The 21,033-nt window shown below is 41.3% G+C and overlaps 1 protein-coding gene across 1 annotated transcript in view; it reads left to right on the top strand.

Moving 5' to 3' along the window:
* Positions 1-21,033, top strand: part of CDH13 (cadherin 13) — a 694,106-nt gene that overhangs the window by 648,178 nt on the left and 24,895 nt on the right. Inside the window, exon 11 of the mRNA XM_063141045.1 lies at positions 12,556-12,698. Within this exon, the coding sequence (XP_062997115.1) occupies positions 12,556-12,698 (143 nt within the window). The remainder of the gene's footprint in view (positions 1-12,555; positions 12,699-21,033) is intronic.

Raw genomic sequence — 21,033 nt, 5'->3', positions numbered from 1 at the left:
CTGCAGGGTGAAGATTTAAACTATAATGTGAGATTTAAAACAGAAACTGAAAAGCAAAAATACCTTGGGGGTGGGGGGAAGGTCTTCACCTGGCAATGAGAAGAGCACAGTGTGGGCGCCAGGCAAGCCTCTTTGAAAAATTCATTCCACAACCAGGTGCCACAGCAGAAAAGGCCCTCTTCAGTAATCACTCAATTCAATTCCTTTGGCAGGACCTCCTAGAGAAGGATTATCTTCGTGTGCTTGCAAGAATTTTTTGCAAGAATATTCTTATGCCTATTTTTTTCCAAATGTACACAACAATTCTGTTCACCTTTGTAAGGCATGCATCCTTCGTCCATTGATTAAAGCACAGATATTCCATGTCATCCGTAAAATTTTCAGTTCTGCCGATGGCTACAAAAGTATTTTCACCCAGAGACCAACCTGAATTCTGGCAGTGACATAACGGATAACCTACTGCAATCCTGTTGCTTCACAGGTGTGAGCTACTTTTGATTCTTTCTCTGGCTGCCCTCCTGGGGTGGGAAAAGCTCCACTCTCCAAGAAGGTTGCTTGTTAATAGGCTTATTTTGTCCTGACATTTCAAATTTGCTAGCCCCCCCCCTCTGATGATCGCCCCCATCTTTGAAGACTGTGTGGCAACTATTATTAGTATTAGTATTTACAGTAGTTATATACCACACGATTATCTAACACATATTCCAGAGTGGTTTACTGTATAAACAGTAAAAGAAAGAAGATGAAGAAAGCAAATTAAAATTATGCAATTTAAAAACAAAGGAGCTAGAAAAAAACAGTGGCTAGTCAGTTGGGGAACCCTTCTTAAACAGAGATGTTTTCAGGATGCACCAGAAGCAGACTAGTGTTGGCAGTTGTCTGACCTCCAGGGGCAGGGAGTTTCACAGAGAAGGGGCCACCACACAAAAGGCTCTTCTCCTGGCAGATTCCAAACAGGCCTCAGGTCCATGTGGAACTACCAGGAACATGCTCTTCTATGACTTCAGTGATAGGGCAGGATGGTAAAGAAGAAGGCGCTCTCTTAGGTATCCCGGTCCCAAGCTGTTTAGGGCTTTGTACATGGAGGAAGAACAGATTAGGCCCCAGAAAATGATAGGATAGCCTCATATGTATTGCCAAAAAAGAGGAAACTTGTCACCAGAAAAGAGGGTAACATTTACCTAGCATTTGCATTTGCTGATTTATCTGTATATCTGCAAATTTAGAAAAAAGAAGTCTAATTTGTATAAAAATACAAACACTTCACCATGGTGAAGAAGACTAAAAACATGAATTACGAGCCTGCTAAGTCTGCAGTCAGGAAATGAACTTCTAATGGGTAATTCAAGGTCCTTGCCCCTTCCTTCTGAAAGAATTTTGACTTGACTTGGGCAGGGCAGCCCTTAAAATGGAGGACACCTCAAAATAAGGTGAGGTGTTAGGCCTCATCTAGAGTATTGTGTCCAGTTCTGGGCTCCACAATTCAAGAAGGACGCAGACAAGCTGGAGCGTGTTCAGAGGAGGGCAACCAGGATGATCAGGGGTCTGGAAACAAAGCCCTATGAAGAGAGACTGAAAGAACTGGGCATGTTTAGCCTGGAGAAGAGAAGATTGAGGGGAGACATGATAGCACTCTTCAAATACTTAAAAGGTTGTCACACAGAGGAGGGCCAGGATCTCTTCTCGATCCTCCCAGAGTGCAGGACACAGAATAACGGGCTCAAGTTAAAGGAAGCCAGATTCCAGCTGGACATCAGGAAAAACTTCCTGACTGTTAGAGCAGTGCGACAATGGAATCAGTTACCTAGGGAGGTTGTGGGCTCTCCCACACTAGAGGCCTTCAAGAGGCAGCTGGACAAGCATCTGTCGGGGATGCTTTAGGGTGGATTCCTGCGTTGAGCAGGAGGTTGGACTCGATGGCCTTGTAGGCCCCTTCCAACTCTGCTGTTCTATGATTCTATGATAGAGGACCATCCTCATCTAATAGAAGACTGTCCTCTGTAACATAGGACAATTGGCCACCTTAATAAACACACACACACACACACACACACACACACACACACACACTGTCATCCCTTAATCATTGAAACCTCCTCAGGTGGAGAGGTTGACGTGTGATGAGCTGTTTGAAAGGGCCCAATTGTGAATTTAAAGTGGGGGGGGGGGAATTGCTCTATACAACAAACAGTGTGGTTAAGTTCTAGCATTTATTGTATTTCAGAATCCGCCTAGCGCTTGGGAAGAGAGAGGGAATGAAAATGAAAATAAAAAAATAATAATATAAAAATAACCCCCCTCATTCAGTATCTTTTGAAATCTCTCTGCACTCCAGGAAGTGTTTTTATGGCCTGCTGCACATTTTACATATTATCATGGCTTTTGCTAACACATGCAGGCTTCTGCATTTTGTATCATCAAATATTTAATGGAAAAAAACTAGCCAGCTGCTTATGGCTTCCCATTTGAACAGCCAAATGTGGGTAGAGGATTAGGTGGAGGGCAAGCAGAGCAGAGCTAAGAATTCAGGGTTTTCCTATTCCTTTCTGAAACACAAACTCCCCCAGTTTATTTGTTTATGTGTGCAGCTGGCTCTAGTTCAAAGAAAGTTTCTTCAATATATTTATTACCACCTCTTAAAAAAAATGAAAGGGAGAAAATGCAGTTTTGGTAGGCACTTAGGATTTTGAACTTTTTGTGTGTTTAAAGTCTAGTTTATGGGGTGTAGTAGAAAGAGGTATTCCCAGTGTGCCAACATGTAAGAAGAAAACGAACATTAGAAGAGCCCTGGTGGATCAGACCAAGGGTCCATCTAGTAGGGTGACCATATGAAAAGGAGGACAGGGCTCCTGTATTTTTAACAGTTGTATTGAAAAGGGAAATTCAGCAGGTGTCATTTGTATATATGAAAACCTGGTGAAATTTCCTCTTCATCACAACAGTTAAAGCTGCAGGAGCCCTGCCCTCTTTTAAATCTGGTCACTAGTATAGCTACGGCACTTTAACTGCTGTGATGATGAGGGAATTTCACCAGGTTCTCCATATATACAAATGATACCTGCTGAAATTCCCTTTTCTATGCAACTGTTAAAGATACAGGAGCCCTGTCCTCCTTTCCATATGGTCACCCTACCATCTAGTCTAGCACACCCCAGAAACTGGTGTACCTGTGCTTACTGTCTCTGCTTGTGGAGGTAGCACATAACCATCATGACTAGGAGCCCTTGATAGCCTTCTCCTCCAGAAATGTGTCTAACCCCTTTTAAAGCTGTCCAAACTAGTGGGCATCACTATGTCTTCTGGTATGGAATTCTATAGTTTAATTATGCACCATTTGAAGAAGTCCTTCCTTTTATCTGTCCTGAATCTCCCGCCAATCTTTTTCATCAGATGACCCCATTGAATTCCACCCCACAGATGGATTTCTTTGACACCCCTACCTTTCCCAAGCACTCCTTTTCATGTCTAGAATTCATCCCACCCTAACTTTATGTGTCTACAGGGCAGACACTTAGATGGCTGCCTGTCACATTGACCTTGACCCTTCATCCTTATTGATGTTCCCAGACTGAACATATTTGGATTGCTAATAATTATGGGAGGAAAATGCCTGGTAAAATTACCCAATCAAAAAAAGATGCAAATGAGCCTATACCATAAAGTAAAAGATTATGCAATGTGAACAGATGGAATAATGTATAATTCAATGGTTCTGACAACCCCACTGCTCTCACCGTGTTTGTTTATTCAGAGAACGAGACAAAGGCTGAGGGTAAGAGGAGATCACTTACACAAAGACAAACAACCAATGTGAGGATTCAGCCAGTTGCATATTTATCATCCCACCCCCTTGCTTTATTCTTTATCCACAGTGTCTTTGCCCATCTCAAAACTGCTGTGCTGCAGACTCTGAAATCACAACAGTGGTCAGGTAGTGATGTCTGTCCAAAAGCTCGATTTTGAATCGGTAGAAAATGCCCTCTTCTCCTTGGTATGTAGTTTCGGACACGCACACAAAAAGTGGCTCCGGATATCTGCCTTTGCATTAAAGAGGAAAAAGTGGACCCTCAAGGAAGAGAGAAAGAAGAACGCTCTGCAGAGTCACTTTGATTCTTTGATTTGATGTGTCCTTTTAAGGATCCCAACGGGGAGGCATCTCATCGAAGCACTTTGGAAAGCGATGCTTGCAGAAGCTTTTGCGGGTAGGGAAGTTGTACCGCTCTCCTGCAGAACTGTTCACTGGTAATGGACTTTCAGAAAGCAAACTTCTATTGTATGCCTTATCAGCAGCTCCCACATTTTGTCAACGGAAACTGAGAAAATCATATTGTACCAGTTTTATTAACTCAAAAGCATCAACATATCTTTTCCTTATACAACACACAAAGAATAAGGAATGCATGGTAGCAAATTACACATGCGATACGGAATCTGTTTAGTAAACCACAAGGGGGAATTGGATTAAATGCTGCCTTGAAAGATTTGGATGTGATTGAAAAACCCAACCCTGTTCGAGGAAAGGATATTGCCATCTTGCAGTCAATAATCTAGTAGTTCAAGAACCTTATGTTACTGCTGCTGCCGTCACTGCTGAATCAAATCAATAAATGAATTGGGAAACTCAGAAGCAAGTGCGAAGAAGCAATTATTGTGTTATTTCAAAATAGCAAAAGTCACAAGGTGCTTCCAGATGGAGAGCATCTAGGGTTGCTTATCAAAAGACACTGTTTAGTTATTCCTTCTTCTTTTTTTTCTTAATGGGTTTGATGTATATAGGGTTGGTAGAGGATGGAAGATGTGAGGGAAGACATGGGAGGTTACAAGGCTGGTGACAATGTCATCTGGACCTTGTGTAAAATTCCATGAATGAGGCAGGGTAGTTGCATGAGAAACGTCTCATCTGGAAGTTGTTTTATTCATAGAATCATAGAATCATAGAATAGTAGAGTTGGAAGGGGCTTATAAGGCCATCACGTCCAACCACCTGCTCAATGCAGGAATCCACCCTAAAGCATCCCTGACAGATGGCTGTCCAGCTGCCTCTTGAATGCCTCCAGTCTGGGAGAGCCCACAACATCCCTAGGTAACTGGTTCCATTGTCGTACTGCTCTAACAGTCAGGAAGTTTTTCCTGATGTCTTCCTGTAACTTGAGCCCGTTATTCCGTGTCCTGCACTCTGGGAGGATCGAGAAGAGATCCTGGCCCTCCTCTGTGTGACAACCTTTTAAGTATTTGAAGAGTGTTATCACGTCTCCCCTCAATCCTGCTAGAAATGGCTTCAGTTTACCATAATGGTCTATTTCCAGCTTGTAAAACAATAAAGGAGGGCATTTTCCCCACCAAAACAGGGGGGAAAACTAGTAATTCTACATTGAAATGCAGCTTGTAAACAACCCTTTGAAATGAATATTGCCTACTTTTTATTGTCTATTTACTTTATGACGCACTCCCAAGGTGGGGTGTGGGTGTGCACCTCACTATGAACTTGTCCAGTTATTAAGATCTACAGGGAGGGCGTTTTGAAGATGAACACACTTGCAGGCATCCATGAAAGAGCATTTGCCTTCATCGCTCCCAAAATCTGGCATGCTCTCCTTTTAAGAGCAATTCCTACATTCTCAACCTTTCAGAAAAGTATTAATTCTCATCTCTTTAACTTGGCCTTTTAAGTTGTGAATAGTGTTTCTAAAGTTGTTTTAATGTTTTAATATAGATTTATCACCATATATGTTGTTATGTACTATTTTTCTTGGATTGTTGTATGCTACCTTGGACACATTTATTTATTTATTTATTATTATTATTATTATTATTATTATTATTATTATTATTTATATAGCACCATCAATGTACATGGTGCTGTACAGAGTAAAACAGTAAATAGCAAGACCCTGCCGCATAGGCTTACATTCTAATAAAATCATAATTTATAAATAATTAATAAATAAAATCATATTTATTATTTATTTATTGCATTTCTATACTGCCCAACAGGCAGTTCACAAAAATTAAAACCATCAAATTCAATTCAAGATATAAAACAAACCACAATATTATTACACTTCTCAGATGATATTGAGAACCCGCTGGGACTAGGAGACACCTTTATGCCTGCGTTAGAGAAAGCCAAGTAGGACACCAGCAGAAGGGCAGAGTTCCCAGTCTTGTGGCTAGGACAAGTGGCAGTCATAGAAATGAGGGACCTCCCCCAAAATGATATTTTTATTTCTCTCACTTCCCATCAAGATTCTGCAGAAGACTTTGAAAAAAAAAACTGCAGGCAGAAATTAATAAATGCTTATAGAACTACGGAACCCCTAGAATCAAAACAAGGGTCAAACGACAGCAAACCTCCTGGGGTGGGATACAAATACCAAATTTTATAGACTAGAATGCAACAATATGGGTGTTGCTGGCAGTGGGCGGGAACATGAGTCCGTGGTTTCACACGTACCGAGATGTCTTGCCCTGGATGGCCAAGCAGGCAGGGACAGGATGGATATTCCTTTATTGGTCTGCATATGGGGCGGTGGTCAGGGATGAAAAAAAGAGTTCAATTTGTGGAACATCAGATATCAGTAACAAATAAATAAGTAAAATATACTCTATTTATGGTTTGGGTACCGGATACCTGCGGGATCACCTTCTCCCATACAATCCATCCCACACACTCAGGTCCTCTGGGAAGAACTTCCTTCAGCCAGCCAAAACTAGACTGACAGGTATTACCCAGAGGACCTTTTCCTCTGCTGCTCCCAGACTGTGGAATGGCCTGCAGGAGGAGATTCATCAGCTTAATACTCTCTCTGAGTTTAAGACAGCCATGAAGACTAATCACTTCCGGCAGGCCTATCCAGTGGAATTTTAGGATGCTTATAGTATGTTTTTAGTATGTTTTTTTTAGGAAGTTTTAACAATGTAAACTGTGTTTTGATTAATATTTTATACTTGTTGTTTTTCCCTGCCTCGATCAGAATGGAGAGGCGGATTAGAAATTATTATTATTATTATTATTATTATTATTATTATTATTATTATAATCAGTGGAAACCAATTAAAATGTCCCCAGAATTACAGAAGAGCTTAGTTTCCTTTTGTTGCTTAAAGACGTCTTAAACTTTAAAATGAAATCCCTTGGGATTGGCAATGCAGCTGTTCAATCACACAAAGAAAATTAAACAGGATAGGTTTGACAGACGGAACATAAGTGGATGCTGATAGTGTCGACAAGTATATTAGACTACAAGAATTATCTTTCCATCGACGGCAAAGAATGGAAATGTGCACAGGTTCTTCTTTTTTTCCTCCCTGGGATGCCAAAATTATTATGCAACATTAATATAACACATTCACCATTCACAGAGCTTTTGAAATGTCATCCTGCTCATATTTGCAAGAATCCCTTGGGGCAGAAGAATGTGACTGCCATTTTACGGACAAGGAACTGAGGTCGAGGAATGTTCCTCATTATACATGCTGTTCCTGGGTAGAGTAACCATAGTACAAAGAAATAATAATGCACATGTATTCTGTTCCCTAGAAGGAGCCTTATTCTTCCAGTATCTTCTCAAAGTTGAGTACTTTTAAGTATTTTCGGGACAGTCACATTTCACATCCATGTACTTTAAAGAGCAATCCTATCTGGAGAGAGACATCATGTATAGGTGTTCCTATGCTGATGCTAGGAGTGTCCGAGCCAAAATGGGAGAGTTGGAGTGCCTGGATTTAAAGAAAATTTAACTGGCATAATGGCAACCTAGTCGAATGGAAAGAATATCCAGCTATAAACTGTATCGGAAGGACAGGGAAGGAAATACAGCAGGTGGTGTTGCTCTGTGCGTTGAAGAGGACATAGAGACAAGTAGGTCACAAAACTTACAAGGGGCAGACTCCTACACTGAACCGCTGAGGGCGAACTCAAAACTGAACTCAAAAAGGAATTTAGTACTAACAATGGCCAGAATAGAACATTCAGGGTGACCTTGAGATAGGCATCCAAATGATAAAATATTGCAATATTGGGTGACTTCATTTAACCCTATATTGACTTGATAAATGCATGTTCCTGTCGCAACAAAGAGGTTAATTTTTTTTTTTGATGCCTTAAATGTCGGTGTCCTAGAATGGTTGGTCATGGAACTGTCCAGAGGGAAGCGACCCTAGATTTAATCCTAAATGGTACCACCCAGGATTGAGTATTGTCAAACCAATTTGAAATAGTAACCACAGTATTATCAGTTTAAAAATATTTTTAAGTGGGAAAAGACGTCCAACACAGTCACATCTGACTTTAAAAAAATGAGGGAACTGGTCAGGAAAACAAAAAGGGAGCACGAATTTACACAAAGGAGATGCAAGCAGACATCAATACTGTATATCTCATTTTGAAGAGCATATTGCTAAAAATATCAAGGCCAACTATAAATAAATAGGCCACAGCTAGACCTAAGGTTTATCCTGGGATCATCCAGGGTTCGCCCCTGCCTGAGCACTGGATCCCCTGTGTGTCACCTAGATGAACAGGTTTGACCCCTGGACGATCCAGGGATAAACCTTAGGTCTAGCTATGACCATAGTGGTACTGAAGATTAAGTTCTCAACCTTATTGATAAATTATGGGTTTCCTATGGAGAGCTGTTTGTCCATTTGCATGAACAGAATGCTGGATCAGATGGACCATTGGTCTAATCCAGCATGGTTTTTCTTATGCTCTTACAAGAGTTAAGGGTAGCAAGGCTGGGAAGGACCTCAGCCTGAGGTTCAAGAGAGCCAGTGCCACCCAGAATAGATGGTACTAGGATGGAAGGTCCAGTGTTATGAATGAAAAAAGGAAAGGAACCTCTCGTGCAAGCACTGAGTCATTACTGATTCTTGGAGGGACGCCAGCTTTCGTTGACGTTTTCTTGACAGGCCTTATAGCGGGGTGGTTTGCCCTTGCCTTCCCCAGCCATTATTCCCTTTCCCCCAGCTAGCTGGGTACTCATTTTACCAACCTCGGGAGGATGGAAGGCTGAGTAAGACCTGAGCCGGCTGCCTGAAACGAGCTTCCACTGGGATTGAATTCAGGCCGTGGGGAGAGTTTCAGCTGCAGAAACTGCTGTTTTACTGCTCTGCGCCACACGAGGCTCTAGTGTTATGAATAGCGTGAGTCAATTTGATATATATTCATATATTAGAAGATAACTTTTGCAGCCAATGAGAAAATAGTGTACCCATTGGAAGATACACAGGATTGTGGACTGGGACAATTATGTGTCTGACATAATTGGTTGAACCCCTCCCTTCCCATTACATTATTGCATGTGGTGTTGCTATGATTTTATTCTTCACGGTTACTTATTTTTATTCTTCTGCTAGGAGAACCTTCATTTGCATTTTGAAAAGGAACCAACAAAGTACAATCACGTTAGTTAGGCAGCATTATACACTTACAATGAGTACAATTTGAGAGAATATATATATATATATATATATCTTTGTCAAATTACACCTTGTGTAATAGAATGCTTTTTAGTACAATGCTTTGCAGTGCAATCTGAAAAAAATACTACCATCTCTTAGAATCTCTTATTTCTCTCATGTCGATAACTTGGAGTGTTGATTCCCCAACTCCATCCCACTGATTTGGATTAATTGAGAATGTTCTTCCTGGAAATAGGTTTGGCGCCACTTTCTTAGGTTTTGATGTATACCTTTGTTTCAGAGTTCTTAATAATAATAATAATAATGATAATAATAATAATAATAATAATCCCCCTGCCCCAAGAAGCAAAGGAATTATATGAAATAATTAAGAGCATTGTTATTGTCCTAACAACGCATTTTCATGGAAGATAAATCTATTGATTGATGCTTAAATGGTTATTAAAGCAGAGGTACAGGCAAAGTTGATGGACTGTATCATTCACTATTCATTAGTGCTTACACTGGTTATGTTCTTTGCCCTTTCCCAATGGACCAAAATAGTTCCTCAGATGCCAATAGAAACATTCTCATTTGTACCAATGAGATATTGAAAAGAATGGGGGTATTGCGATAGATAACACATTTATCTGTTTATGGACCAAATTCAAAGTGCTGGTGCTGATATATAAAGCCTTTAATTACTCAGATCCAAGTATATGAAAGAACACACTTTCCTGAAGCAGCATGTTCATGCTATTAGAGGAAGACCATCTTAATGTCCCACCACTGGGGGGAATACATCAAGTGGTCAGACAAGATAGGGCCTTCTGTGCAGTGACACATGGACTTTGGAACGCCCTTCCCCAAGAGGCATAAATGGTGCCAACTTTACTATCATTTTAATGCCAGACTAAAGTCTATTTGTTCATCTGGGCATTTATAACTGGTTAGGCCTGCTGTGGCTTTATGAATTGATTATTATTTTCTCTTTCTCTCTTTCTGTATGTGTGTGTATGTGTGTAGATAGATAGATATAAAGATTGTGTGTTTCATTTGGGTTGCTTTTTTGCTATTTTTTTCTTGCTTTTTTGAAAGGAAAAAAGCCTGACGTTTGAAGGCCTCAGTTCATTCCAGATAACTAGATCCATGTTCTACTAGAATGACAAACTGAGAGTCAAGATTGTATCTGCTATATTGAGCCAGTGGCTTGATTTCTTTTGTTTTATATGGAAAGATCAAAATCTACACATTTGGGGCTGGTATGAGCAATGCAGTCAGTAAGACTGTGGTATGTATAGCAGAAGAGGAAACTCTGAGGAAAGAACAATTCTGCCCGTTGGGAATATGCATGTTCTACGCAATCAATCTTGCTGCTTTTGTTTAAATCAATGGGTGTCTCTCCTTTGCATTTATTGGGGCCATAGCTAGACCTAAGGTTTCTCCCTGGATCATCCAGGGTGACACACAGGGGATCCAGTGCTCAGGCAGGGGCAAACCCTGGATGATCCCAGGATAAACCTTAGGTCTAGCTGTGGCCTGGGTCTCCATTTGGTCTAACCTACTATTCATGGCAACTGGTAATAATACTCTGTATTAGATTGTGCAAACAGTGTCAACCATGGGAGATAACGAGGTGTTCAGATGCACTGAAATGCAGGCAGTATCTGTCAGAATAAGTGTCATGCATCACACATGCACCAGAATTGTCAACCATCATTGCTGCCAGCATTGGATATGTGTCATATCCCCATTTTAGAGAATAAGTGTTTGATGGATAGATTGATTGTCTAGATGTCAATTAAGTGTATGTCTGTGTCTGAATTGACCCTTAGTTGACTTTATCATTGTGAAATGTTTACCATTATGTACCTTTTTAAAAAATAATTTTTATTTTTATTAATTCAAACACATACAATAATCACACTACTTCAACACAATATCCCACAATAATAAAAATAAAGAAAGTTAATAAAGTAATATAATCATATATAGTGCACCCCACCCCCTGGGACCCTTATTCTCCTTTCCAAAATTGTAAAGTATCCTGTGACGGTTTACTCCCTTTCCCTTTCCCTAATACAAATTTAACAAATGGTCTCCATATCTCTTCAAAATCATTTCGCTTCATCACTCCTTTCTTAACTTTAATACTACTCGTGAGCCTGTCATTAATAGCTATATCCCCGACTCCTTCATACTATTCTTCTAATTGATAATCCCTTTGTTCCTTCCAATTCCTGGCATTTACTAATCTGGCTGCTGTTAGTAAATTAGTTATTAGTTCTTTACTATTTTGCGTACATTTAACCTCTTCATATATTGATAACAAAGCTATCCTTGGCCCTGTCTTTAGCTTCCATCCCATTATTTCATTTATTTCTTTAAACACTATTTGCCAAAACTTCTGAATAGCTTAACAAGTCCACCACATATGGAAGTATGTGCCTTTTTCCTGACATCCTCTCCAACATCTTGCAGAATACTTTTTATCCATTTGATGTAATCTTACCATTGTGTATAATGGAGTCATAGAATCATAGAATAGCAGAGTTGGAAGGGGCCTTTAAGGCTGTTGAGTCCAACTCCCTGCTCAAAGCATCCCTGACAGATGGTTGTCAATTTTTGTGAACCGCCCAGAGAGCTTCGGCTATTGGGCGGTATAAAAATGTAATAAATAAATAAATAAATAAATAAATTGTCCAGCTGCCTCTTGAAGGCCTCTAGTGTGGGAGAGCCCACCACTTCCCTAGGTAACTGGTTCCATTGCCGTACTGCTCTAATAGTCAGGAAGTTTTCCTGATGTCCAGCCGGAATCTGACTTCCTTTAACTTGAGCCTGTTATTCCGTGTCCTGCACTCTGGGAAGATCAAGAAGAGATCCTTTGTTAAGTGCTCATCTTTAATGTCTGCCTTTCTCAATGGTTTGTTGATGGGGGTTGCCAACCTTTTTTATTGCAAATGCTAATTATTACATGGTCACCAAGGATTACATAATTCAGAAATGCATCTAGTATACTCCTGGAGGGGGATGAGGCCCCTCCTCCTTGTTGAACTGAATTGTGATCCAAAATGTGAACCTCACAGCACAGAGAAGTTCTGTTTTAGTTGAACTCACACCCAATTCATTGTTGATTGCTCTGTGTTTTTGCAGGTACTCCATTGACAAAGATCCAGCAGACTGGTTGGAAATTAACCCACGAAATGGTACCATTCGCACCACGGGTATCCTTGATCGTGAATCGCCATTTGTTTTCAACAATGTGTACACTGCATACTTCCTGGCAATAGACAGTGGTGAGTAATAGCAATTGCTCAAAGGAGAAATGGGATGGTTGGCAGGGGATGGGATGGATTGTTCTTCATCCCATCAATGGTACTTGACATTTTCCTGGAGAATCATTGCTTAATGGGCAAATTATGCTTACAACAATCAATTCCTATAGAATCATGGTAGGTACCTCAAAGGAAAGCTATTCCAACCCTCTGGCATAGGAAATCTGCAGCTACGTCATGCCTGATGGGTGGCCATCTGGCCTCTGCTTATAATGAAAAGGCAAGGTGTGATTTAAAAACAAGCATTGCATAGCAAAAGGATCTACATTCAACTATCATGTACCTCTATTAGTCTCCCTGGCTTCCAATGACTAACTTTAGCAAGTGCAACAAACTGTGAGCAGGTTCAGTGCAACCAAGTACTCAGCACTAGAGTACATGAAGAAGGTCCCAAGTTGAATCCCTGATGTCTCCAGTCAAAAGGATTTCAGGTGTCAGGTGCTGGAAAAGACTTCTGAATGAGTTCTTGGTGATCTGCTACCAGTAAATAACACTGTGCTAGATTATAGATGATTTGCAGGAGGCAGTATAAGGTAGTGTCTATGCTTAAATGAAGAGCAACCAAGATTGAAATTGTGAAGAACTGGCCATCAATACAGTAAAAGACAGAAAAGGGTGCTTCTTTACACAATGCACAATTAATTTATGGCATTTGCTAGGTGATGGTACTAGCTTATATGGCTTTAAAATGGGGTTAGATGGGATTGTCCATCTCAGTTAAGGATTGACAAATCTTATCAGTTTTGGATTCTCTATTTCTCATTTTTCCAGTCTTAAGTCAGGTCCTCTCAATCTCTGAGAACTTCTTCAGTGCCAAATTTGGTTCGTCCTAAGCTTGGATTTTTTTAAAAGTTTGCATTAAAAATGTATGCATTTTTGTACACCTTTCTCCCAATACATGCATATTTTAGGCATTTTTGCTGAATATGCACATTTTTGCAAGCAATTTTCCTAATATAATGCATTTTGAATGTTACTTTTTCATGTACATAGTTTTGTATGCATTTTTTATAAGTCGACTGAATTTTTTTATGGAGAAGTGTGAATTCTAAAGGATAACTGAGTGTGGGTTAGCATGTTGCGTGAACTCAGTCAATGAGTCTTAATTACCCGTTCAGGACCAAGTCAACCCAAAAGACTTTGCATTGAAATGGTGAACAATATATTGTTGTTGGGGAAATTCATTTTCTCTCAGCTACTGTGGGAGAATTGCAGTTAAGCTCAGAGGGAAATGAGCAGACGAGCGCTCCATTGAAAAGGTTAGTTGTTTTTTTAAAAAATATCCCATTTCCCTCCCTCCTGCTCCCGATGGACACGGAGCTCTTCAAGAGCTCTGTGCCCCATGCCCAGTTTGAAGAAACTGAGATGGCTGACCACACGTCCCGCAGTCTCAGGACGAACCTGAGACTGCAGGAAAAGTTGGGATTACATAAAGCCATCTTGGCTATCCAAGGGAAAATGGAGGGATCATTCCTCCCTGGCTCCAGGATCCCCTGTGTGTCATGAACCGCCCAGAGAGCTCCGGCTATTGGGCGGTATAGAAATGTAACAAATAAATAAATAAATAAATAAATATGTGGATGCACAGGGATGATCCCGGGGCGATCCCTGGGATATCGCCTGGTCTAGACATGCCCTTTGATGGAGAGAGAGCCATCCTCCCTTGGAAACGTTTTATTCCTAGTAGTAATTAAACACTTACAGTCACACCCTCAGGAAGTTGGTTGTTTCAGTGTTAGCAGAATTAATTCTGTTTGCCCTCCTCCAAATTCGGAGCATATATAAAGCACTTGGCACCACAGCACCAATAATTATCTCATCCTCAGCATCCCAGATTCTATCACATTGAACATGTAATGGCAATTAAAATGAAAAGACAATTAAAAGCCCTTGTTAAAATGCAATATTTTTAACATATTATGTGGATTAAAGTTCCTTCTGTTGCACATAATCTAAATTAAAAGGATGTTCTGAAAACTCATTGCAAGTTACTTTTGTCGCACGTTAAAAAGAGAGATTTGTGACGGGCGGGGAAGAAAACGCGGAGTTCTCCTGCACAGCTGAAAGGCACAAAATAAATAAAGGCTTTGTACGTAATGTTAATAAAGCTAATATGCTTACTCTTCTCAGAGATGCAGCTGGTTTAGCTGCAGTGAGGAATTGTAAAATGCTCTTTTTTAAGAAGGTAATTTTACATATATTGCACAAATAAATAATAAATCAATATGGGGAATGTTTGTGAGGTTTTGACAAGAATATGGCTTTCAAATGCAAAACAGGGAGGGGGAGTAACCTTCTGTCATGGTGATTTAGTTGGATATTCATAAATGTATTTCTGTGGGAGATAGTGCTTTTCTTTTTAAAATGTGTGTGTGCTCGTGCGTTCGCATATGCCACTGAACTTATTCCTCAACCTGTGTGTGTTGGTCTTGGAGAATGCATCTTTTGTATAGTGTGTCTGTTAACCATAATATGATTAGTTCCGTAAGTTTATGTTGGCAAAGCTATGTGCATAACACTGGCATTACTGCGGACACATTTTCAGAACAATGGCTAAGTGCCTGAAAGCCGCTGGAGCAGCTGAGCCTGCAGTATTGGAAGAAAGGACAGAGGAATTATTTATTTATTTATTTATTGCTTCAGCTTATAGCTTGGTTAGCTTCCTTGAGAGCCTCGTGTGGCGCAGAGTGGTAAAGCAGCAGTTTCTGCAGCTGAAACTCTCCCCATGGCCTGAGTTCGATCCCAGCGGAAGCTGGTTTCAGGCAGTTGGCTCGGGTCGACTCAGCCTTCCACCCTCCTGAGGTCAGTAAAATGAGTACCCAGTTAGCTGGGGGAAAGGTAATAAAGGCCGGGGAAGGCAACGGCAAACCACCCCGCTATAAGGCCTGCCAAGAAAACATCAGCGAAAGCTGGTGTCCCTCCAAGGGTCAGTAATGACTCAGTGCTTGCACGAGAGGTTCCCCCCTAACTTCCTTGAATCACCTGGGGTGATTTGCTGTGCTGGCACTATTATGTGAACCCCAGACCTGGTGCCAGGATCTGGCATCCCCAGGCAACCCCAGGAGAGCATACTACTGGTGGCAACTCACCTTGGTCCCTTCTGCCTATTCCATCTATAGAGCCAAGCCTTATCAAGTGAGCAGCTGGAATGCCACCATAATGCCCTAATGCAAGGCTATGTTGGGATATTATGAGTAATTACAAATACAAGTGAACTACAGATCAAAGTGCTGATGCCTATGGCACTGATGCCTATGGAGTTGATGCCCCCAACTCCACAGCTCACTCCATTCAGCGGGGGGGGGGCTGTTGTCCTGAATCTCTGTGTGGCATTTTCAGGGGGATGGGGGGGGGCTGCTGTGTCAGGCAGCAGGTTGATGGACATGGGATTTCAGTGCAGTTGATCCTGCATAAAATGGACCTAACCCAATAGTTCTAGGCTGCTTAAGGTAATGAGATGTCTAATCACAACACAGTACAGTGCATATATAGCACAATAGACACACAGATGCCCTTTCTGTGCCTAAGGATTATCCCAGGAAAATGGAGGGATTGTCCCAGCCTGCTCCCGGGATCCCCTGTGTGTCATTTGCATGCACAGGGATGATCCTGGGACAATCCCTGGAAAAAAGGCAGGTGTAGAAACAGCCATACAGCATTGTAGTTCTTTATCACTTGAGGAAAGTCTGTGTAAACAAATATGCTTTCAAGTTTGAAGGCTGCCACAGTTTCTCTCTTGACCCACTCATGGGAGGGTATTCCAGAGGGTGGTTGCCACTATTGAGAAGCCCTGATTATGTGCTATTAGCTGGCAAGGTTCTATTGTTCACAGAATGACCAACAAAGTCTCTTCTGAAGGTCTCAGGGAGCAATTATGGACTCTTGTTGGAGTGGGGGCTAGGAATGTAGGAGAAATCCACAATGGAACCAAATGAGTTCGGATTCTGCAGTGGACCATCTTTTTCCCTGTTTGGCAGAGTCCTTGGATTTGCAGATCATTTTCCTGAAGTTCGGGAATTTTGCACAAATTTTGTCATAGAAACACACACATAAGCTGGCCAAGGAAGTGCATTTGCCCCATAGGCTAAAGCATGTAAATATACATTTGGGGTGAATTTGTACACATGTAATATCATTTGCCATCACATGGAACCTGAAGGACCATATCCTGTAGCTTCACAGTTTTTCTACTATATGCAAGCTACAAATACAAACACTTCAAGGAATGAATGACCAGCTTCCAGCTACTTGCCTTCAAGCTACAAAATGTGCCATTTTGAATATGAATAGCAATGTAGCTTAACCTACAATTGTTGAAACCAGCAGCAAGCTGATACCTTGTAAGGGTTCACAGACTCTAAAAAACCCAAGAACTATTACTGTGTTCTTCAGCATCCATATAAGTCAATTCTGTGTGCTGATTTTCATTCCTTCAGGTCTTTTTGAAATAATACTGTTGATCTGTGTAAATTTGTGGCCAACCTTTTGCATTTAACGCAACAAAATTGATTCCACCACCACTTTTCCTAGTCAACCAACACTAATGCCTAATTTTCTCAAGATTATTATGTCCCCAATGAGCTACGAAATACATGTAGGCTGACACTTGAGTAATCGAATGCAAGTTCAGAATCATTCCTAAAACTCTGAAGGAAGGTTAAATTAACTGGGAAAAAAACATCGATTGGAATTGCTTTGCGACTGCTCTGAGGAAGAGCAGTGCCAACCATCCATAAAATCTGAATGCTAACTTCAGCTGCAATCCTAAAGGTGGCCAAGGGTTGGCCAAAGATGTTGGAAGTGGTAAAGTGCCACTCCATTGGGTGGAGAGGACGGTGAGCTGGGACCTTTATGCCTCTGATGTTGTGCAGATGGCCCTGTTCTGCCACATTAGATGGACACAACTTCTGGAGCCCCGATGGGATGAGCAGGCAGCAGTGAGGCACTCTCAGATTGCTCATCAAACCTTCCAGGGCTTGTGTGGCCCAGCAACCAGAGGCAGATGGTAGTAGCAACTTGGCAAGTGCCTGCACTCAGTGGACACAGGTGAATCTGACCATCTCTAGACATGGGCCAGTTTCCTGGTATGGTCTACATTGACTTATCAGCATATCTCCAGGATAGTAAGGGGGCATCTTTCCTTATCACGGAATCATAGAATCATAGAATAGTAGAGTTGGAAGGGGCCTATAAGGCCATGGAGTCCAACTCCCTGCTTAATGCAGGAATCCACCTTGAAGCATCCCTGACAGATGGTTGTCCAGCTGCCTCTTGAAGGCCTCTAGTGTGGGAGAGCCCACAACCTCCCTAGGTAACTGGTTCCATTGTCATACTGCTGTAACAGTCAGGAAGTTTTTCCTGATGTCCAGCCGGAATCTGGCTTCCTTTAACTTGAGCCTCTTATTTAGGGTGACCAACTGTCAGGATTTCCCCGGATTTGTCCTGGTTTTTGCTCTTTCCATGGTGTCAGGGGGGATTTTCTATAATTTCCAATAATGTCCTGGAATGACACACCTTCCTCTTTAAGGCTGCTATTAGCATGGCAGGAGGGAATGACATGCTTTCTTGAGGCACATCATTCCCCCACCTCGAGCTCCAATTGAGGTCTTAAAGGGGAAAGTGGGTCATTCGTGGACATTATAGAAAAGGCCCCAATTGGAGTGGATGGTGGTGGTGCAGAATGAAATCCTTTCCCCTCTTCCACTCCAATCGGGTTCTTTAAGGTGGCGGGGGAATAACATACTTTCTGCAGGACTCAGAAAGCTGCTTCCCCACACACACAATAGGTGTCCTCTTTTTGAGTTTCCCAAATATTGTCACCCTACTGTTATTACGTGTCCTGCAGTCTGGGATGATCGAGAAGAGATCCTGGCCCTCCTCTGTGTGACAACCTTTTAAGTATTTGAAGGTGCCAGGGATTGACCCTAGAAGTGTGTGTGTGTGTGTGTGTGTGTGTGTGTGTGTGTGTGTGTGTGTGTATATATATATATATATATATATATATATATATATATATATAGTATTTTTATCCCGCACCTCAGCCAAAAGGCTCTCAGAGTGGCTTACAATGTATCAATAAAAAAGACAGTCCCTACCCTCAGGCTTACATTCTAAAAAAGACATGACACACAAGGAAAAGTGTATGGGGAGGGAAGAGGGAGAAAATAAAAAGAAATTAAGGAGACTGTTTAGGCTGGTGGGAAGGCCCTGCTCCGTCCTCTCATCTCCCAATGGAGGGGCAAACCAAGAACTCCTTCTTCCCCACAAGGTGAAGATGTTAGCCCTGTAGGGGAGGGGGTCCAACTGAAGCAGGCCCCGATGGTGCCTGCCTGCTCCAGTTTCCCTCGCATCTTCTTCCCCACAGGGTATATATATGATGTGCTCTACCATAGAGCTATGGGCCCTTCCAAATCCACCACCACAATTAGCCACGGAATATTTGAGCTGACCTTTTAGCTTAAGACATGGATTCATTTTGTTTTGACTGCATTTGGCCTTCCCAATACTCGACCCCTCCTTGGAAACAGACCTGCTGTTGAAGAATTGATGGAGCACAGTGTTTAATTTCATAGATAATAAAATATGACCTTCTCCCTGGATGGCCACTCTCTTTGATAGCCCCTCCTACTCTCGAATGAATGTCCTAATTTGTGTTGTACTCTTTTGCTTTCTATCAAAGTCAAGGCGATATCTGTAGTGTACTTTTATTTTTATTTTTAAAAAAATATTAAGAGCTTATGTGGATATAGAGGCTCTAATCTATTAAAGCAGGAATTAAATGCTGACGAAACTTCCATGCAGCAGAGTTAACACATTAAAGTAGATCAAACCATGTTTTATCTTGGAATAGACTGAAAATGGGATAGCCAAAGGCAAAACTCAGAGAGGGAAAAATAGCAGTTGCAGGCAATTAAGAGAAACACCCAATAGTTTTCAACGCATATCCATGTGTACTTAAAAGTAGTTTGCTTCTTCTACAGCCACAAAAGATTAAAGAAATCCATGGTGGCACATGGCACTTTTTACCCATGCACACATATTGCTTCTGTTGGGTTGCAGATGGTGTGCTAAGGTGTTGAGAAAGCAAAACACAAGTATCAGCCTTCCAGAATAATAATAATAATAATAATAATAATAATAATAATAATAATAATAATAATAATAATTTTATTTCTTACCCGCCTCTCCATTTGGATCAAGGCAGGGAACAACAATAAATATAAATACATAAAATTGATTAAAAACATAGTACCCATTATTAAAAACATCCTAAAAACATCCTAAAAACATCCTAAAATTCCACTGGGTAGGCCTGCCAGAGGAGATCAGTCGTAATAGCTTTCTTAAATGCTAAAATACTTTTAAGTTGATGAGTCTCCTCCGGCAGGCCATTCCACAGTATCTTTGAGTGGCTGTTTTCAATGTAACCCAGAAAGATTCACAAAGCTTAAGCCTGTACCAAACTTCTACGAGGAATGTTTTTCAGCACATTTGGGGAATGGGAGGCCTTTTTTTAAAATACTATTTTTATTGATTTTCAAGAAAGGACAAATACAATAAACGCAGAGAGTAAAAGAAAACACTCAACAACAATACAAATGTTCCCACAGCACCACTATAAAAAAGCATGGGTGTTCATACCTTCAACAAGCACTTAGTAAATATAGAAATCTTAAACAAATCTATACTTTCTGGTACAGAAAAGGGGGGAATCCGCACGTCGTTCCCAGGGCGCTTCTAAGTGACCCCAGTGCGGCCCCAAAGCGATAATGTAACTTACCTGGAGAAGAGCCGAGGAAGAGACGTCCTTGCCGCCGCCGCCACCCAACTCCTCTCCACTCTGCCTTCTTCCCCCGAGCTCTCCTCGCCCGCCGGCGAGGAGGGAATTGGGTGGCGGCGGTGGCAAGGACATCTCTTCCTCGGCTCTTCTCCAGGTTAAGTTAGAACCTCTGACCAAAAGGATTCCTGAGTCATTGGAGGTCTAGGTTCGCCAGGATTCATATTAATAAATGAGAAAAAGTCCAACCAGTTTTCCAAAAATGTGTCTGATGTTATTTCTCCTCTTGCTGCCTTTTAAATTGAGACAAAGCCAGATCTTTTTTTCAGAATGCCTTTTTTTCATGATGCCTGATGGCCCATGAAAGAAGTCCTCTTTTCCCCTAGCTAATACTACTGAACACCAGTAACTTCCCCAAGAATGACAATATTAGTCAAACTTCATCCTTTACACCCATTTTTCCTGTCCTGTCTTTTTCTCTGAAGTAAACACAGTGGACCTGATCCAAATTAAATCCTT

Source organism: Elgaria multicarinata, chromosome 14 (assembly GCF_023053635.1).
Source record: "Elgaria multicarinata webbii isolate HBS135686 ecotype San Diego chromosome 14, rElgMul1.1.pri, whole genome shotgun sequence".
Lineage (NCBI taxonomy): Eukaryota > Metazoa > Chordata > Lepidosauria > Squamata > Anguidae > Elgaria > Elgaria multicarinata.
The sequence above is the reverse complement of the archived record's forward strand: the minus strand, read 5'-3'. Positions and strand labels throughout refer to the sequence as shown.